The following is a 22,265-nucleotide window of genomic DNA, read 5'->3' on the forward strand; positions in this document are numbered from 1 at the left end:
TCAACACCCAATCCAAAATTTCAGTGTATCAGATATTGTTCTAAGTATGTATCTAGCTCGAGGGTCGCGAATCTGAATATTCCATATTGAATATATTGATTTCTATCAATTTTATAAGATTTTTGAAGTAACTATTGAAATCTGCAACCCAAAAGACATATAATTCGATACCCATGTCGATATAATACTGCAAAAATATTCTTGTCAATTTTACGGCCGCCATATTGGGTGCCATATTGAATATCTCGATCTGTATCAATTTCATAACATTTTAACATTGTATTCGAATCTGCAACCCAAAAAACATATAAGTTGATACCCATCTTGATAAAATATACAAAAATATTCCTATCAATTTTACAGCGGCCATCTTTAATTACTCAAAACGCTCAAGGTGTACATTTGTACACCCGGCAGATTCAGATTCAGCACCCTCAAATTAGGCAAAAGCCACCGAGAAACATTAGACATACTGAAATTTTTAGTTTCGATGGATTTCCTCCAGACTATATACACTTTTTTCAACGATCGTTCACAGATTTTTGCAGCTCATCGGAGGTGATAAATCTTGTTGTAGAAGTCAAGTCTCGCATATACAGTATATGGCCAATAACTGACGATTTATTACTGGAGATTGAGCTTTGTATTGTCGTGCAGAAGATAGTCACGAGTAGCGAGTATGGATAAGCATTGAATGTGTGAAGCAAGACTAATTCTAGTCTTGCGACTGGTAAATCAGATTTCCAGCGAAATTTTATTTGGACATTATTATTCTTTGACATTAAAGATGGAGCAGTTTATCGTCACGTTTTCAACCGCCACCAACGACAAGCTGCAGCGTGTCGGCTTACATTATGAGTTGGCACTGGTATCCATTCGGTCCGTTGTTCCACATTCATTGGGCTGTTTGAGTCCTTATGGGCGAAGTTCACCTTCAAGGTTTGTCCCTCGAGTTTGGTTTCACTTTTAGCAAATAACTTCGATCTCTCTCAGGGAGTGAGATACACCTACTGCATTTCCAGACTAAAGTCCTTAGTGTCTGCAAGTTTACCCTATTGGTTGATTCAGCTCTGCTTGCATGTCAGGTCCTTCCATATTCTGCAGGTATGACACCCAAGCGTTATAAGGCAAACTCACCCCCACTTGGACTAGTAGCTACCGAATTTCAAGGTTTAACCACAGCCCGGGAGAGGCCAACCCAATCCGGAAGCCCCAGGCGAATCCGAGGGAACTTGATCATTCTCGGCCCTGGTTATCTCTATCATTCAATAGTAACCGCCTTCCGCATTGAGGTATCACGAACACGTTGAGATACTCCCATATCTCATCCTTGATAGAGTGATAGGTGTTAATTCACCATTTGGTTTTGAGACCAGCCCCTTATTCCAGAGAGATTTCTCCCTTCTACTGGGATCTAAAACCGGTACCCAGATTCCTGGAATGGGCGCCCTTCCCTAGTTCTCGTTTAGTCACTCTCCAAACAATAGATTGGCCTTCCCTCCCAGTAGCATCGTCCAAGCAGTACGGGACTTACTCTAATTACGGTATAGCTAGGCCCTACACCATACATTATCACAGCCAATGACCATTTTCTTTCATAGACATGGTCATTTCTGAGTCTGCTAAGACTTCATTCCCTGGTAGGCCTGTCCAAGCAATACGAGACTACCTGTCTTTTACGTGTTAAAATACCACGTACACATTGTAGCTCTGATACCTTTCGAACACAATGGTATGTGTAGGACACCATTTGGGAGAGACCACCACACTTTTCCTCGGTAAGGCAGTCAAAAGTCCTCTATTTACTTTAGAGGTACACCGTACATTACCAGACCCAATGGATACTGTAGACTATCTACTTTTAAAGACAACAATTTGAGAGGGGCGACCTTTCCCCCGCTAGTGTCGTGGGTTCTTTACCCAGTAAACCTGCACAGAAACCTGGACAAAGGATGACTCCCACTATCTCTATTACTCTTAAGATACAAGTGTGTGTTAGGATACAAGTATCCATCCCGGACCCAAGAGGACGCACAATAAGAACAACTACCCAGTAGGGTTTCGGATCCGCCCCATTGCACACACCGATTACCCCTCTTTCATGAGTGCTCGGGTGGCACGTAGTCTTATCTTCCGGACCCAAGAACACGAACTGGTTGCCCATTTCGGAGGATAGCCTCATCTCTGCTCACATAGTGTTCCATGTACCTCGATGAGGTCGTGACAAGGCTGCACGTACCCTTAAAAATCCAATGGAACAGGTTAGTCACCATTTGGAGATCCGCCCAAGGCCTTCATTCTCCGGTAGGTTGTTGTCCACATTTCCTCCATCCACTGTCCATGAATGGGGTAGTCTGATGCACCAGACATAAAGAGAGAAACGTGTTTACACGCACATCCTGAGTTCCGATCCAACCCTCTTCAGAAGCGAACTTTCACAATGCATACAGCCCGAGAAGCCCCGAGGGCATCCCTTCCCTTTTTTCAGCACGGGCTTGGTACTGGCCATGGCAAGGTCATTTTCTTTGAAAATATTTAACTTAAATTTTCACACAAGGTAAGAAACACAGTTTGTGCAAGATGTTCATGTTTCGTAACAATTGAACTTACAATAACGCCACTCAGAAACGTTCATAGAATTTTTCCCCAGGAGAGGGAAGAAATTGAAACAGAAACGAAGTCACAAATACACACTCCTTGGCTCACGTAACAGTCCATGTAAAACAATTATTTACGCACATTTCATAACCGAACCCCTTTCGAAATATGCTCATTCTCTTTTGGGCGGGAATGACGCCATTTGACACATTTTATCGATAATGACTTCTACTAAGCACTCTCATTGCGGTCCTTTAGATGCAAGAATAGTAACACAGTAAACAATTGGATCCTAAAACATATGGTCAAGATTGTGCCTAGATACTGTTTTCACTTAAACAAATTTTGGTGCGTAGTCTCGCTATTCGATTCAATTATAATGCTTCTTGAATAAAATTAAACAAGCAATCCGCTATCTCATACTTTACAATATAGATTACAGATGGATGTTATTTCTTATGGACTTATAGAACTGTAATTAAATAATTAAGGGGTTTAAATGATAATAAAATAATTGAAGGGAAAATATGACCTCCAGAAACAGAAGCATTTCCAGAAATTCCATACAAATACGATTTTGTCCATCTCAACTATTGAGTTGTGTCACCACGGGTTTAACACATGCTTGTAAGATCTAGAGGTGAGGACTATAACTGAAAATATTTTACTTTGTACTTATTTTTTTCTAGGAGCTGACGTAAATGCATTAAAACGTGCCGATTGGACACCCTTAATGTTGGCGTGCACCAAGACTGGAAAGGATGCTTTCGATACTATAAAAATTTTAACTGAGAGTGGCGCTGATTTTCACATTCGTAACAAGGACGGTTGGACAGCATTTCATTTGGCATGCCGAGAAGGAGATCCCATGATAATATCACATTTATTGGCAAAAAATCCGGAAGTATGGGACACAGTTAGCCGAAATGGTCGGACCCCATTGCATACTGCAGGTAAGTTCATACAGAACACGCAAGATACTTCAATATCTACTATATATATTAAGTAAGAAACTGTTTGAACAAACTTCGAGAGCTAATTCCTGACAGCGAAACTAGTAAAAAAAAAAAGTCCTCTGGAAGTTTGGTCAGTGAGGGATAGTTTCAGCGATATAAGGTGCCGAAAGCGTGGGAAAAATGAACTTCAGAGGGCTGTAATTCAAAAACAACGCAACGTAGAGAGTGCGGTTTAGAATATGATACTCGAAGTCATGCCTGTTCGATTGAAAAATGTATGCCCCAAACCTCCACGAGATGTGTGTGAGGGATTCTCCAAAGGAACGTAGAGATTACTTGTCCGGTTATATCGGATCCCTGCGTTCCTTTGTGGAATCCCTCACACACATCTTGCAGATATTTGAAACATACATTTTTCAATCGAGCAGGTATGACTTCGAGTGTCATGCTCTACGTAGTGTTGTTTTAGAATTACAGCCCTCTGAAGTTCATTTTTCCACGCTTTCGGCACCTTATATCGCCGAAACTATCCCTCTCTGACCAAATTTCCAGAGGACTTTTGTTTGCTTGTTTCAGTGTCAGGAATCAGCTCCCAAAATTTGTTCAAATACTTTCAGGATGTTAATACATATATAGATACAAGGTGTTAATGAAGTATACTGACAAACTATAAGAGGTGATTAATTGCATCAAAATAAGAGAAAAAGTTCACATGGACCTGTAGGGAAAAGTGCATAGTTTCAGAGCTAGGGGTGTTCAAAATAAAAAAAAAACAAATTTCAAGAGGCCCTATATCGAATTCCAGAAACTGTGGATGGGTTTTCCTATCAGAGTAAATGAAGCTACTCATACACAATCCAATAGTGCATACTTCATCAATTTTCAATACGAGTACAGGGTATTCCTTCAGGATGTAATTCTCAGATATGCTCTCAATAGATTTTTCAGCTATACCCTGATTTCAAGGAGCGTCCAAAGTAGGCAGGAGGTAAGCCTTGACAACAATGGACTACCAGTGTTTCGGAGGGAAGTTGGAAGTGTTAGGAACCGGCAGCTCCATGTTTTTTTTTTGTGTGTGTGTGTGTGTGTGTGTGGGTATGTTCAGAATAACTTTGTCATGGTATATTTCACGTTTTCTTCATGTATAAGCGTGAAAGAAAACATCTCAGCATGAGTTTTCCCGAGTATGTAAAACCGTGCTGCTAACAATCCTTAACATTTCCGACATCACGCCAAAGGATTCCGTGTTCACTGCTATCAAGACTTATCGTTTGCCTACTTTGGACCAATTATGAAGTTAGAGCATATCTCAAAATTCGGTTGATTGCATGTCCGGGAATTTCACCCTGCAGGGAATACTCTGTACACCCATTGAACATTAATGTAATGTGCATTTGTGAACTACGTATGAATGACTTCCTTTACGCTGATAAGGACCACCATCCACAGTTTCTCGAATTCGAAATAGGGCCTTTAGAAATTTGGCTTTTATATACAAGGTGTTAATGAACTATACCGACAAAGTACGAGGTGATTCCTCACATCAAAATAAGATGAAAAGTTCATATGAACCTTTGGCGAAAAGTGCATAGTTTCACAGCTAGGGTGTTGAAAATCGCGAGAAAGCTAAATTTCAACAGGCCCTATTTCGAATTCCAGAAACTGTGAATGGTGGTTGTTATCAGAATAAAGGAAGCCACACATACACAATCCAAAAGTGCATATTTCATCAATTTTCAATAGATCTACAGTTTATTCCCTAGGATGTAATTCTCAGATATGCTCTCAATAGAGTTTTCAGATATATATGCCCTGATCTCAAGGAGGGTCCAGAGTAGGCAGGAGGTAATCCTTGACAACATTGGACGTCCAATGCTTCCGAGGGAAGTTGGAAGTGTCAGGAACTGGCAGCTCCATGTATATTTTGTATGTGTGTGTTCCGAATAACGTGCGATGCAATGCATTACGTCAGGGTATATTTCACATTTTCTTCACTTATAAGCGTGAAGGAAAACATCGCAGCATGCATTTTCCCGAGTACGAGAGACCGTGCTGCTGACGATACTTAACACACCCGACTTCCGCGTTCATTGCTATCAAAACTTATCGTTTGCCTACTTTGGATCAACTATAAAGTCAGAGCATATCTTAAAATTCGGTTGATGGCGTGCCTGGGAATTTCATCTGCAGAGAATATTCTGTGCACCCATTGAACATTAATGAAATGTGCAGTTTTGGACTGCGTATGCATGAATTCCTTTACGCTAATAAGTGCCACCTCCACTTTTTCTCGAACTCGAAATAGGACTTCTTGAAATTTTGCTTTTTCGCGATTTTGAACAGTCCTAGCTCTGAAACTATACACTTTTCTTCACAGGTCCATATGAAGTTTTTCTCTTATATTGATGTGAGGAATCACCTCTTACAGTTTGTCGGTATAGTTCATTAACACCCTATATATATAAAGAGAGAGATAGAGATGTAAAGCAAAGGTCGTTACAATTTCAGGAGGTGATTTCTGAGATGAAAACAAGAGAAAAAGTCCTCTTGCAGTTTCTCGTTTTCATCTTCGGTTTCGAGATACAGGGTTGCCAACTTGGAATCCAACATCTATTTTCAGAAAACGAATGTACTGTAGGGAAGCCCAATGACTCTCTGACTAGCTTTGATACAGATTCCATGCCTTGACACCTCCTTTGCCGTCTGTCTGTGATACATACTTTGCGCCTAAACATAAGTAGGTGCATATAAACTGTTTTCGAATGTGTGGACAATATCCTCGTGTGATAGTGAAGAGGGCAGGTTGTTACCATTTATTTAGCTTTCTCCCTGTTATTGCCTTAATGAAAGCAGAAGGAACGAACTTGCTTTCCAATTTAGCCGCAAGTACTCGGACATATCGGTCGTTTTATTTTGTCGTCTTACTTTGCTCCGTGTAAGAATTGTGCGTTACTTTTACTATGTACTGCAGTACGTTGTAATATGTTCCGACCTGACGTAAAACCTACCAATACATTAACTGATATGTGAGTGTGATCTAGAATAGGATGGAGTGAGGAAATAATGTTTTGCATTGTGTAGTAGTAGTAGAGCTAACTGTGAGGCTGAATGCTATTAAGGAAAATGAAAAGAAATCCCATGAACGTATCTGAAATGATTCTAGAAGTCACTGCTGAGGAGCACTCTGCTATCTCGTCGAGCGCGAGCAGCAACACGGCTGATAGACAGCACACTTTGTGTGGTGAACACTTCGTCAGTCAAGTAGTGTAGTAAGACAAATTGACAATCATACTGAGTCCCCGAAAAGTGTGTGGGAAACAAGTTGAAAGTCAAACAGTGCATACTGTGCTGCCGATAAGTGTCAGGGAAACAAGTTAGACAGTGAAATAGAGTAGACATTATAGTATGGATCATTATTTATATCGCGAACAAGCAGACTTGATTTTCATATACGGACGGGCGAATGGTAATTTAAGAGAGGCAGCACCGATGTACCGCGCGCAATTTCCCTGAACGATTGCCACCCAGTCACAAGATATTTGCGGTCGTGTATAAACGTCTCCGTGAGACGGGAACACTACACTTACGCTTGCTGACTATTGCCGGTTCCGACATGTACGAACACCGGATGTAGAGCAACGTGTTATAGGTAATGTTACGAATAATCCCCGGACCAGTACAAGATTAGTGACCCGTGGAGTGCATGTCAGCCGTATGACTATGTGGGCAATTCTTCACGTGAATGTATTGTATTCATATCACTTGCAACAGATACAGGTTTCACAGCTGATTATTTTCTTCCAAGCGAAAATTTTTGTCACTGATTCATAGCACAGGCCACGACATTTCTGATGTTTCTTATTTGTGTTATGTTCACGGATGAGGTTACCATCGGGAGGGATTCTTGAAGTTCACCTTATCGGGCCATATGTGCTTCCACGCCTACTCTTTGGAGTCAGTTCCTGGATAACAGTCGGCCCCTATTGCTCCAGGATGTACCATTGGCGGTACAGTACCGTATGTGGTTCATGCATGATGGAGCTACGGTCTACTTCAGTGTACCGGTACTCGCTATCTAGATCTTACGTTCTGTGAACGATGGATTGGGCATGAAGGACACATTACGTGGGCTGCATGGTCACCAGATGTCAATCCTCTCTAATTCTATGTTTGGGGACACTTTAAAAGTGAGGTATATTCTGAGCTGGTGCCTGACGTGCAGGTTTCTGAGCAACATGTTCCTGATGCCTGTAATGCCATTCGCAATGACATTGGGAACTTTGTGAGAGTTCGCCAGTCCATTTGTCATCGTTGCAACGCTTGCATTGCCGCTCATGGTGGTCACTTCGAGGCAACATTGTGTTTTCTGATTCATATAATGCATACATTCATTACCGGATACTTAGACGCCTAATAATATGACAGTAAAGTAAACAAACCAGACTCGAGATACCAGGATGGCAGCACTGACAACTTGTTGGCATCACTTGTTCTCCCTAATCCCCAGCGTATTGCTACACATTACACTCTGACAATTACTTTTCTGTAATGTTTCGCTTCTGATTTATAGTGAAGTATTCTATGTATTCGCATTGAACTGAATTGCTTTTTGGAGTCTAAGTTGGACACTGTATCTCGCAAAGGACTGAATTCGTAAAACTGCAAGAAGACTTTTTCTCTTGCTTTGATCTCGGGAATTACCTCCCAAAGTTTGTCTACATGTTTGTGATCATTTTCAATTGCCAGGAGTCGGTTTAGGATTCCAAGTTGACAACCCTACATATATCTCGAAACCGAAGCTGAAATCGAGAAAGTGCCAAAGGACTTTTTCTCTTGTTCTGATTTCAGGAATCACCTCCCGAAGTTTCTAACGACCTTTCTTTTACACCTTGTATAGATACATTCTTGCCGCCTGAAAATCAAGAAAACTCACAAAGGAACTTTATCGTCGTTGGCTAGAGCACGTGTATTTTCCTACAACACAGCGTCAAACAGTTCTTCTATTGGACGCTTGGAGTGGACATTGTGAAAATACCCTACACTCCATTGAACCGGAAGAGAAAAATACTCTGCTACTTACAATACCTCAAGGTTTAACTTGGAAGCTGCAACCACTAGATGTGTACTTTTTTCGCTTATGGAAGACATTTGTGTGCCGCTTTTCGGACACTGTTATCTTACAACAGTCTGATATTAATTTGCATCTACGGGATAACATAATCAAACTACAATCTCTGACACATAATCAATTCTCCTCTCCAAGACACAGATGTCATCAAATACGCGTGATATCACATTGGCTATACAACAGACAAGCCGGCACAATTTCAGACCCCAGCAGAGTTCTCCTTTTCCACGAATCACATTCCGACATGTGACATTTGTGGACAGGTTGCTGTAATTCGTTGTCGTTTGTGTAAGAGATCACTTTGTTTAAAGCATTTTTTGTGGAATATCATTATTGTGACGCATTTGTTACGTAAGATATTGTGCTTAAATAACTGTTGGTCTGTGATATAAAGTGGTGGATAGTACTTGCAATATGTATTTCTTCATTGCACGTCTAACAAATGCCTTTATACTTTCATCCGAATTGTTTGTGATTATTTGTGGATTGTGACCTTTGTAAACTATTTGGATGAATTTAGTGGGGATATGGCTCTCCTTGCAACAGCTTTTGCGCAGAAAATAGCAAATACGTATGTTTTACTTGTATATCTAGTATGTACATACGCCTTTTTCTGCAAATTATTCCTGTCCTTTCGTAGATTTCGAGTTTTTTTTTTTAATGTTCCGGGAGGGGCTTAGGCCCTTTCATACCGTTTTTCCGCAGAAACGAAACAATACGTTTTCCTTACTTTTAAGTCTAGTACCTGCATGCGTAGTTTTCTTGGAATCGCCTGTGCCCTTTTTCGATTTTGGCCTTTGTCATTATTTATGGAGATATTTGAATAGAGGCCGTTCCTCCCCCTGCAACCATTTCCTCATACAAAAGAAAAATTCCGTACTCCTTAATTTTCTATCTAGTATGTGTATACGCCTTTTTCTGCAAATTGCTCATGTTCTTTTGGTGATTTCAAGCTTTTTTGAAAAAAATTCGTTAGGGGCTTAGGCCCCTTCATACCTTTTTTCCGCAGAAACGAAAAGTACGTATTTCTTACTTTTAAGTCTAGTATCTGCATGCATAGTTTCCTCGGAATCGCTTGTACCCTTTTGTCGAATTTGGCCTTTGTCATTTTTTGGGATATATTTAAATGGGGGCCGCTGTTCCCCCTGCAACCGTTTTTTCACACAAAAGAAAAACCCGTATTCCTTAATTTTCTATCTAGTATGTGTATACGCCTTTTTCTGCAAATTGCTCATGTTCGTTTGGAGATTTCAACTTTTTTGAAAATACTTCGGGAGGAGCTTAGGCCCCTTCAAACCTTTTTTCCGCAGAAACGAAAAAATACGTATTTCTTACTTTTAAGTCTAGTATCTGCATGCGTAGTTTCCTCGGAATCGCTTGTACTCTTTTGTCGAATTTGGCCTTTGTCATTATTTTTGGAGATATTTAAATGGGGGCCGCTGTTTCCCCTGCAACCGTTTTTTTCACACAAAAGAAAAAAGCTGTATTCCTTAGTTTTCTATCTAGTAAGTGTATACGCCTTTTTCTGCAAATTGCTCATGTTCTTTTAGAGATTTCAAGCTTTTTTGAAAATACTTCGGGAGGGGCTTAGGTCCCTTCAAACCATTTTTCAGCGGAAACGAAAAAATACGGGTCACTTTATTTTGTGTCTAGTATCTATCTACCTGCAAAATTTCGTTGAAATCGGCGTGCAACACTTTACGGATGTTCCATGTAAGTTGTGTGAAGCGAATTCGCCAAGTAAAATAAGAAAGAAAAAAAGAGAAAGAAACCGCACCCGTTCATTTCTGTTTCTTATTATAAACTTCCACTGAACAGAGTATCAATGAAGAACTAATTCCATTTTTCGTTTAATTTTTTACTCGTTTAAAATACGTCATTAGCTGATGAGGGGGGCCTTGCCCACCCCCTTGTGTACAGCCTTGGACCAAAGGAAAGTCTCGACAGCAGTGAACACCTAATACGTCGGCAGGAAATCAGAATTCAGAGCATATAAGGGAATTCTGCTGGGAATATGTCTGGGTCATACGCACTGTAGGGAATCTCTTATGCACATATTGCATATTGCTGAAATATGTATTTTCGAATCGCGTTTGTGTGACTTCCTTTACGCTGATATTGGCCACTATCCACGGTTTCTCGTATCCAAGTTAACATGTCTTGAAATGAAGCTTTTTCACGCTTTTGGGCAGCCCTACCTTTGAAACTATGCACTATAAAATTTTAATATAAGGAATCGCCTCTTAAAGCTTGTCGGTATAGTTCATTAACACCCTATCAACTTATCTACTTAAAAAATAATAGTAAGCAATATAACTCAATTTGAATGCTAACGTATGTTGAGTAAGTTCTACAATGAGGTGGAATATTTTTAGATATATCCTAATAGGAATGTATTGTTACTTTATGGGTTAGAAGCGTATGGAGATTAAAAATAGATTGTAATTTCAGCACTCCATGGCCATCATTCGACAGTGAAGTTGGTCTTAGAAAAAAGCGATGTAGATCTAAATCGAGCCGATTCGTGTGGTACTACTCCTGTCATGGAGGCTGCTAGAATTGGTGATATTGACATGATCAAACTTCTGAAACAGCACGGTGGTTCAGTCGTTGCTGTTGATAATATGGGTCGCAATTGTCTGCATGTAGCATCTCAAGCTGGCCAAATAAACACTGTTAAATATTTAATTGAGGAGTGTGGTTTTGATCCCAATTCTCGTACCTTCGATGGAGTTACTCCTTTACATTGTGCAGCTCGAGAAAATCAAACAGAAACTGTCAGATGTTTGCTAAATCTTGGTGCTGACCCAAACGCAGAGGACAATAAGGGACGTAAAGGTAAGATAAGCGAAGGTGTTCAATATTTTCTGTTTTTCTTTCTTTTCTTTTTTTAAATATATTTAACTAATCCAGTTAAATACTGTGTAGCAAAGAATATAAAGCACATCAACTTAAATTTCCATATGCTCCTCACTTTTCTAACACGGGAGGGTCCCACAAGTTGTCGCTAATATCTGATTGCCACACAGCACATCTGATAGAGCATCATGAGAAATGAATATGTGCAAAATTTAAAGTGCTATGGACCAGAAGTATAGGAGCTACGTGGATTCAAAATTTGAATAGCCAAAGAATTATATCATGGAATTATGTACGTTTAAAGTGAATATCTTGAAACCCGTTAAAGCAATCAAAACAGAATTTTCACAATATAATAAGAACAAAATGCTCTATCGAAAACCACAAACAGTGTTGCCATAGGTGAAGCAGTGTTGCCAACTCGCAACACAATATTTTGTTTGAAATAGCACCATACACAAGTGTGCAGAGATTTAAAATGCACTATTATCACTGAACATAACGGTGAAGTGTAGTGATACAGTGTTGCACACTATTGGAGCTACATGTGCTGAAAATGTACAATGGAGAAGTGTGATATGTGGGAACAAAGGGTAATAAAGGAATGCATTAGAAAAAAAATAAGAATTTTGCAATATACTTCTGTAGCCCCGATGAATAAGCAGACAACTCGCGAAAACAAAATGATACACGCGAGGAAAGAAACATTTGTGTTTTCTAATTCCGTAAAGTGGTTCTTCAGGTTGTCGTATCAATATTTGGAAGAGTACTTTCTTAGTTTGTGTCTTTCGTGTTAAGTGACATATTCTTTTACTTCCTCTCGTACATACCTTATGATTATGTTTGTACACTGTAATATTACCATATTCAAATTGGAAATATGATTATTTTATTACGACCTTATTTCGTTTTTAATCGAACCGGATAGCGGTGTGGTCTAGAAGGCTAGACAACCGACATATTAAGTATCGCGGGTTCCAATCCCGCCTTGGACATGTTTTTGTTGTACTTTTCAACTTACATTTTATTGTTATCTTTCTCTTTCATAGTGATTCGGATCCCACTTTGCATTCCTATGTAGCTTCGAAGCTGACCCAGGACGTAAAAATGGCATCATTCAATTTTGTTTTTCAAATGCTTCAATATTTTATGATAATGCTAACATTTTGTTATGTTATACTATCTGTGTTATGCATTTGAACTAAATTCACAGTATGAGTCCCAGATACCTTTATTACCATCTGTTGCCACATGTCAGACTTCTCCATTGTACATTTTCGGCACACGTAGCTCCAATAGTGTGCAACACTGTACCACTACACTTCACTGTTATGTTTACCGATAATAGTGCATTTTAAATCTGTGCACACTTGTAGATATGGTGCTATTTCAAACAAAATATTTTATTGCAAGTTGGCAACACTGCTTCCCCTATGGCAACTCTGTTTGTGTTTTTTGATAGGACATTTTGTTCTCATTATATTGTGTAACTTTTATTTTTATTGCCTTAACGGTTTTCAAGATATTTACTTTAAACGTACATAATTCCATGATATAATTCTTTGGCTATTCAAATTTTGAATCCCCGTAGCTCCTATCCTTCTGGTCCATAGCACCTTAAATTTTGCTCATTTTCATTTCTCATGTTACTCTATCAGATGTGCTGTGTGGCAATCAGATATTAGCGACAACTTGTGGGACACTCCCGTGTAAGTAGAATTAGAATAATTTTGTCTTTCAAGTTTGTCTCCGGAAACAGTGAATTTTCAGTTTGTCTACATTAAGTCAAGAAATGTGGTATACCCATTAGAGTTCATCAAGATGGAATTATTATTTCAATTATTTGAAGTTTGCATATCCAGTGTAACATATTGCATACCTAGTGTAATAAGTTAATGAGTATTTTACTTACAAGGTACATTCGCGAAGTGTCCTCACGTGATTTGTGTAAAATTGATTAAAATGCAAAGTTTTCTGCGGCCCACGCGTATTTTACTAATTTTAGTTGCCCATACCGGTAATTTGCATATTTATGGGCTTCCATATATCCAAAATTCAATCATACACTACTATAACGCTCGAACACAAAATTGCTTTTGGTTTCTTTAGATATAACTGGACATGCATGTAGGCATATGCAAAACAAATTGGATCAAGTACTGCTTCACTGACACATGTTACCCACCCCGGCCGCCATCTTCGATCCACTGTATTGGATTCAACTTTCAATTTTTCAAATTGGAATAGGTACAATAGGGAATAGGTCAAATTCATATACAATTTTCTCGGAAATTTACTGGTGTATTGAATTGATTACTACAAGCTGAAGTATCCTCATCCGCAAAAAAAAAAAAAAAAAAAAAAAAAAAAAAAAAAAAAAAAAAAAAGTTTGCATATACTGTAACTTCCACATTTTCATTAATAACTCGCTTTTCTGACTATATTATCGCTTCTTTGTGCTTTCCTTAACAAAGCAGTGTAATAATGCATAATTATTTATTATTTTAGAGAAAAATAAAGCAAAATAAGAAAATTATAAGCAAAAAACCTTTAATCTTATGAAACCTTAGTGTGTCAAATAATTTCACGAAGAATATCCCGTAGGAAAAAAAGAGGGAAAATGACACAGGTATTAGGAAACACTCACTAACATGTGAAGCTATTGAACAGAAACATGAACTGAAGAGTCAACTACGTATTTCTGCGTTTAATATGCAATTCACACTTCATGCACAGTTCCAATATGCAAAATCAGTCAATATCTTCAGTTGAAATTACTGATATAGGGAGAAAATGACTATTTAAAACTTCAGGTGTGAACGTGCGCTTGGAGCGATATATGAGCATTATTACAGCATATTCTTTCATGAATTTTCTCGGTGGTCAAGCGTGTTTAGTAGTGTTCTTGAAAGTCTAGCATCGGAGGGCGGCAGTTCGAATCTGCCTCCCGGCAGTTTTGATTTTTTTCAACATATGGAAACATTTCTTTAAATATAAAGTTCTGCTTTGAAGTGCTTGAAAAAAAAAATCAGATGAACTATCACGTTTCAAAGCCTGTTACATTTGTTCACCCTGTCATCATTTATATACGAAGACGCTAAAATGAGGAACGTTAACATTGCTATAATGGGAACAACTTTCTGATTTGAATACCAACCTTAAATCACACGTCCAAAATGAAAATTATTCATGTTCTGATACCTATTGTAATATACAGGTGTGTATATATAGAGAAAGAAAGAGAGAGAGAGAAAGTATGTGAGAGAGATAGAAAACAATATATGCTGTAATTTTAATTACAACGTAAAAAGTTATTGCAATTCATAATCTGGATTTTTACAAAGCGATTTGAACTCTTGAAGCGACTTAATATTCATAAAGCATCTTTTTCTTGAAGTGTCGCAAATAGTCCGATGCTTTGTAATATGTGCCAAAGAAATAAATGCATGTTTTTAGCAGGATAGTATCGTCTACCTTTTGCATCAATTGATGGTATAAAATAATGTTGAGTTGATTTTAACATCCCTTTCAGCATCGAGGCTATATGAGACGTTTACCTACTGATTAGCGTGAAATCCGAACTACATGAGCTCACACCGGGAATCGAACCGGGTCTCTTACGTCAAAGGTGCGTATGCTAACCGCTTAGCTACGAAGGAACTCGGTATGAAACTAGAATAGCACACATTACCCCATATTATTTCACCGAAAGATTTCTGTTTTATGATCAGTTAAAATAGTACTTCTGGACACCGTAGCGAAAAATGTACTTGCTTTTTCAAGTAGTGTACGAAAAATACAAAGAATAAACACAGTAGAAACGAAACCAAGAAATGAATTCAAAGTAAAGTGCTTTGCCTCTCTCGAATAAATCACTCAATGTATTACAAGTGCATATCTCGTGCATTTCCAGTAGAATTATTAAAACGCGCTGGCTTTATAACTTTGCTGTGTGGTCTAGTGGCTAGCATGTGTGTCTGTGGTGTACAGGGTAGCGGGTTTGATTCCCGGTGGGAGAACTTTTGGAATTTTAAATGTTCTCGACGTGTCTGTGTTTGTGTCCCTATCATTCAAGGTTACTGTAAAACGTGTATAACCGAGTAGGAAATATACAGAAAGTACTGATAAGGGGAAAGTAGACTTTGGTAAGTGAACTTCGGGGCCGCCTTTCACGACGTAAATTAAGAAGAAAATAAGTGGGTTTAGCGAGGTGCTTGAAATTACAGTAATGATTGACGGTTCGGTTCCCAGTCCGGTTTTCTTTCAATATAAGGATATTTTATTTTTTCTAAATACAACGTTACATTTTTAACATTTGAATTGGTTATAAAAACAAAATCAGATAAACTGTCAGCTTTCAAACCTCTGTCACTTTTATTCATCATCTGTTTGTATACGAAGATGACGCTATGGAAATGCTAGCACTACCAAAGTTCAAATAGATTTCTAAGTTAATATCAAATTGAAAACACACGCCCAAAATGAGAATATATGTTTCTGCTTTATATGTATAGTTCAATTATACCAAACAAAATCCGCTATCCCCATTCCCTTTGGCGGTAGGGGCAACTTTAAAATTTTAAAGTGGAACCCCCATTTCTTATTGGACATTTCGATTCTCCAGAAAAAAAGTGACTGATTTCACCCAGAATTAAAAACAATTCCTTCACGGATGGCACTTTAATCGATACGGGAAAAGGAGGGGTAGCAAAACGTTATGAAAATGTTTTTTGTCAGATCCGTGCTCTGTGGTCATACAGTTAGCATACTGGACTGCACAGTCAGAGATCCTGATTTCAATTCCTAGTAACCCTAGGGGAACACCAAATGAGTACATAACAAGTAGTGACTATTTTCATGAATATATGCATCATATAAAAATCGCTTAAAGTTTGATACTAAGATATTATTATTATTATTATTATTGTTATTATTATGTTACATATTACTTGAGCTTATAATTAGGAAGACCTAGGCGCAGATGGGAGGACAATATTAAGATGGATCTCGCAGAAATAGGAATACAAAGTAGAAACTGGATCCAGTTAGCTAAGGATAGAAGTCAGTGGAGAGCTTTTGTGAATGCGGCATTGAACCTCCGGGTTCCATAGGCCATAGAATTAGTTAGTTAGTTAGGAGGGTAAGTGTACCTAAAGTCAGCCGTCTCCAGTAGTCAGCCATTTTTCAGTAAAAAGCATATTAAATAAACATACAGTAGCTTGTTATCAAACAAATAATCAACTACAACTTAAATCAGAGCTCCAGTATTCAACCTCATTTGTTCTGGCCTGGTGTGACTCCTCGTGGCAGAAAAGAAAAATTATCATTTGAGGTCTGCTGATGCAAGTGAGCAAAGTGCGCATTTTGTTAATAAAAAATAAGGAAGAAGCTTTACTTCAAAGTTAAGTTAAAATTATATTATTGTAAAATAGTACGAGTTATTGCTTTCTTCTACGCATGAATGTATCGTAGATTATCAAAAATTCGTGGTTTATGATACAAAACAAGATATTGCGTAGAAATAAGGGGGGCTGACTACAAGTTGCATTTTTGATAACGTTTTCCGGTAGTCAGCCATTAGGGGCTGACTACTGGAAATGACTCTTCACTTCAATTTCCAATGGTCAGCCCCCCATTACTTTCAACGGACGACTACTGGATACATATACTCCAGTAGTCATCCACTTATCATTCATTCAATTTAAATGACACATGACATACAACTAAGACACTTAACTAATACGTAGAAGACTTTTCTAACGATTTAATGAAAAAGTAACTGTTATGATGTCACTAATTGCATCATACAAGTATAATACAGTTATAAAGTACGGGACAAAATTAAACGATCGAAAATGCCATTAAAACTTATGACGATGTTGGTAGTTTATTTTTGTCCCGTACTTTAATATCAGTCTGGTATTGTAACCATTTCAATTCTTGTATTTTTCTAGAACTGAGGGAAAAAAGGTTAAGGATTTATGGCTGGTCTGAATTATTTCTCTAAAATTTAAAAAGGACAGCTAATGAGTATTTATTTTACCCTAAGCATACGCCCTACATAAGCTTTGGGGGCCCGGGCCCCCCGGCCCTAGCAGGATCGACGCCCTTGACCCTGATCATAGCTTAGTCTTTTAATCTAAGGTAGCTATGAGGAAGTAAGGGTTATCCATATCTAATTGATTTATTTTTTTAAATTACTCCGCACAATGTCGCGTTTCTGCACGTTTTTAATTCCAAGGCTGCAATTGCTCTTCAACTATTATTATTATTGTTATTATTATTATTGTTATTATTATTATTATTATCTGTTCTTATCTGCTCTGTTCCTAGAGTTGCCTGATTGCCGAAACAATACAGAATAATCATAAATATTTACATTCTAACTTACTATGAGCGTGAGGAAAATATGTCTAACAGTTTAAGAACGCGTGATTTAGCGTTTCTTTCAACCAGTCCAAAGACATCTACTGGAATAGACTCAGTGTCAGATGTTTTTGCAATCAGGTGCGTTGAGGATACTCTATCCAAAGAGTCTTTTTATTCTACACTAATGAACACATATAAGGCTATTGTTCTGTCCGAAGAGGATCGATCTGCTATCAGTAGATACTTGCTAGTGAAATGCTCGATATCTTAGTCCTGGAACATACCAAACTTTAGCAATTGGCCGTCTAGAGCCTACAAATATATCTTCGATATCAGAAATAGACGTTACGTCTGACTCAAACCAGGAAAACAACATATTCGTTATGGCATCTTGTACTGAAGCGACGCAAGGTGAAAGGTTTGCTTCTGTTTCTACATTCAGTAGAGCCAGAAATAACTCCATATGATCTCAAAAGAAATTCAAAGAAAACCTTCGTAAAATACTTCCATATCATCTGCCTTTGATTAGCATCTTTTCTGGCTAGCTGCAATTAAAAACAAAACTACCAAACATGTGCCCAGAGAAAAAGTTCGAAGTGCAGTATCCTCCCAAGCATGGAGAAATTATCAGATGATAAAGAATGAAAAGAAAAGAAAACTAGAAAAGGAATGTCTAAAATGAAAAAGGGAGAGAATACAAAAGAAAGGAAAAATTTTAAGTCAAACAAAAAGAAAAGGACTGTCAAGCCAAGTAGCACTAGTAGTTAAAAAGACGAGACGCAAGAAGTTGTTGAAATGCCGTCTAAGGCCTGAAGAAGAATTCATAAGTGATATTGAGAACGATACACTTAAATATATTGGGTGTCACTTTTGTGATCACTGGTACCACTTAAAATGCATCTGCTTCAGTGTATTATCGTACGAGGAACCTGCTAAACAAGTGCTTATGTGTCCTGAATGTGCTTAATGAACTTCATATTAAAGGGTTAATGTCATAGCTAAATATAAATATCAATGTAAATATAAATGGTCGACTACTGGCCAAACAAATAGGCCTATATATTAGTTTTAAATCGGCTACTCTAGGCCGAGGCACATTTTTCTTAGTTTATGGTAAATATCATACAAGAAGTCTTTTTTCCTGTATCGCAATATATTTTCCACCAGGCCTGCTTCTAGCCACAGAGGTTTGAGGGGGCATAGATATGTTATGGGGGGGGCAAGTCATTAAAAATCTCTTACACATATCTAAATTGTGTTTTTTGTGTTGAGGTCTGGAGGGGCCACGAAAAGTTTAGGAGGGCCAGGCCCCCTAGCTCCCTCTAGTTGCGGGCCGGTTTTCCACGTAGTTTTTCTTTGTAGGAACTCTGAGTGCAATATATTTGTCCCTTAATTTGCTACTGAGGAATTGATCTCTAAAATTCCATTAAAAAAGTCAATTCTATAGTGTGGCTGAGTACTGGTTAAAGTAATGGCTGACCTTTGGTTTTCATAGGCCGACTACTGTTTTTTTCAGGGTTTCTGGTATTTTCTTTTTCCTGTGTAATTATGTATAAAAGATTTCCTATGCGAGCTACACAAACGTAAAATTTAAACACTGTTCTTTCTAATGACATATGCAGTAAAAGTTATTAGTAAAAATGATTTTTTTATATTTTAACAAAGTTGAAAATCTCCTTAAATGGTCGACTACTGGCCCATTTACCCTATTACTTGAGATGCAAACTATAGTTGCAATTTTTTGAAGGAATGTTGCCTAACTGGAAAGTAGAACTTTACATATTGTTTTGTCTGTGAAACATATGCTTGTTTAGTTTTATTTCAAAGTGTTAATTTTGCCAAAAATATTGAACGTTGGAAAACCGCAATAGCATTTCCTTATAGGGGCCAAAAAAAGAGAGAGCTGATATTTCTAAAGGAGGCAATCGTAACAAAAACGGATAGGAGATAAACATAAATCGAAAATGTTATGTTGAAAACATTTTCATTGATTTTGACTTCTGCCTCAGGCACTGACAAGGTCAGACAAATATTGTCTATTACGTTTAAAATTGCCTAAAGGAAAGTTGAACAGAATACCACAGATCTTATCACTCAGTAATCAGTTGTGAAGTGCTCCCTTGTAGTCAAACAACATATATCGAAATAACGTGTTTTCTGCCTCTTAGCAAATAAAAACTACGATCTTACTAGCTCTTGGAGTAACCAACTGCGCATTTCGTTTAATAGCTTCAACTAAAAGGGGTGCTCATTCAACGTGCAACTCGTGAAAAGGGTAGAAGTCAGAAATGGCTGAGAATAGAAAAGAGCGTGTTCTTGCTTTAGTGCAAGAAGGCTATTGCGCTGCACAAACCGCTGAAAGGTGTGGAGTTTTACCAAGAACAGCACAGAAGTGGATAAAGCGTTTTCGAGAGACTGGAGAAACTATGCGGCGCCGAGGTAGTGGTAGGCGTCGTGTGACAACACCTGAGCAGGATGCGCAGCTTGTTGCTGCTGCGCGACTTAATCCCAACATGACCGCCAGACAACTTCGGCACGCATCAGCTTTTCCAGGCTCTCGGGATACTGCTGTACGGCGTCTTAAGGAAGCTAATCTTCACGCCCGTCGTGCTGCGGTGAAAGAATTCCTCTCGGAAGAGCATATAAGACGACGGCTTCAGTTTGCGGAAGAGAATGTGAACCGTGATTGGAGACATGTTGTCTCCACAGACGAATGCACATTTTCTTCTTCAAATAATGGCCCAGTAGTCGTGTATCGTCCGAGAGGCTCCAGGCATAATCCATTTTCCACAAACGTCACTGTGGACGCGTATCTGTATCTGCTTGGGGTTTCATGACATCACAGTGTCTTGGAGTACTCCATAGGGTAGAGGGGCGTCTTACAGGTGAGCAATATTTACATATCCTTCGGGATGTTATGTTGCCATCTGTGCGTTTTATCTACCCCGATGGAGTAATCCAGTTTCAGCACGACAGGTCTCCGGTTCATATGTGTCAATTAGTTCAGAATTGGCTCTCGCAGCAGGCTGATTTAGAGGTCCTAGATTGGCCACCGCGTGGAGCCGATATGAATATAATTGAGACAGTATGGGCAGAGGTCAAAAGGGTGATGAAGGAGAACTGGCCTAACCCGCCTCCATCCACAAAAAATCAACTATGGGATATCGTTGAAAACAGCTAGGAGGAAGTCTCCCGTAGTGAACGCTTCTCCGCAGATTAACCGAAAGCATGCCCAGAAGGCTCCAGGCAGTCATCGATGTAGAAGGTCATTGGACCTCCTATTAGACACTTATATATAAACAGCCCTTTTCAGGGCCACGTATTCCCTTCCATTCTTTTTTTTTTTTTTTTTGAATGCCAATGAAAATGTATCTACGTCACTTTCACCGTTAAACAATGAAAATGAAAAAGAAAAACATAATAGCAGTGGACAAGACTCGATCGTGCGAACTTGTGTATTGTAATCTCTCACTTATCCCCTGAGCTACGAAGTAACACGTAGATTTTTTGAAAAAGATACTAGTAGTTCATAACAACACACTTCCTTTTTATGTAATTCATGTGCCCCTTGCTGCTCTCGATGGCGTGAAAACAAAATGCTACACATTACCCCATATTATTTCACCAGTAGATTGCTGTTTTCTGATCAGTTAAAACAGGATTCCTGGATATCTAAGCGAAAAATGTATTTCTTTTTCATGTATTCTACGAAAAACCTAAAGAGTAAACAAAATCAAGACAAGCAACTTTCTCGAACAAACCACTCAATGTATCAGTGTCATTGCAAACAACGTCTCGCTGATGTAATGAATAACAACATGTAGTAAAGATCATGGGGTCTTCAGATCAAATACAGCTTGTCGTATGGTTTTGTTTTCTTCAGCACAATAGAATTTTTTAAAAAAATATCCAGTCATGTGAGAAAGACGAATTTTGCAGAAATATAACATTTCGTTTTGAGAGGCGTATTAGCACGAAGAAATAGTTTTATTTCTTGCAATCCAAACCGTGAAGAATGAGCTAATGAATAGCGTTTATGGGTCTTTCAATAAGCACCATCCAGTGTGTTGTCGTCGGCAACGTTACGTTTTTCCTTTTCTTTTTTTTCTCGTTTTCGCGCATCACATTCCGTTTTTCAATGACTTCTAATGCTAAATTTTAATCCGCTGTTACTTCGTTCGTCGTTTTCACTTCCACCTACAATATTAGATTTAGGCATAGCTGACTATCCTCTAATTTGTATCGAAGTTTTGTCAAGTTTCTAGTGAACGTCAGCTAACCGTTTTCTTCCAAGTACTAAATGTATTCAAATATTTATTTCAAACGGCTGATTTGATTTCCCGTGATGATCGGAC

General features: G+C 38.5%; 1 protein-coding gene across 2 annotated transcripts in view; it reads left to right on the plus strand.

The window, feature by feature from the left end:
- The window catches only part of LOC145688234 (ankyrin repeat domain-containing protein 16-like), a 324,431-nt gene that overhangs the window by 225,400 nt on the left and 76,766 nt on the right, over positions 1 to 22,265 (plus strand). For both annotated transcript variants that reach the window (XM_081762148.1, XM_081762149.1), the window contains exons 4-5: positions 3,288 to 3,551; positions 11,134 to 11,520. In XM_081762148.1, coding sequence (XP_081618274.1) covers positions 3,288 to 3,551; positions 11,134 to 11,520 — 651 coding nt within the window. The remainder of the gene's footprint in view (positions 1 to 3,287; positions 3,552 to 11,133; positions 11,521 to 22,265) is intronic.

Source organism: Thermobia domestica, chromosome 6 (assembly GCF_964235325.1).
Source record: "Thermobia domestica chromosome 6, izTheDome1.hap1.1, whole genome shotgun sequence".
Lineage (NCBI taxonomy): Eukaryota > Metazoa > Arthropoda > Insecta > Zygentoma > Lepismatidae > Thermobia > Thermobia domestica.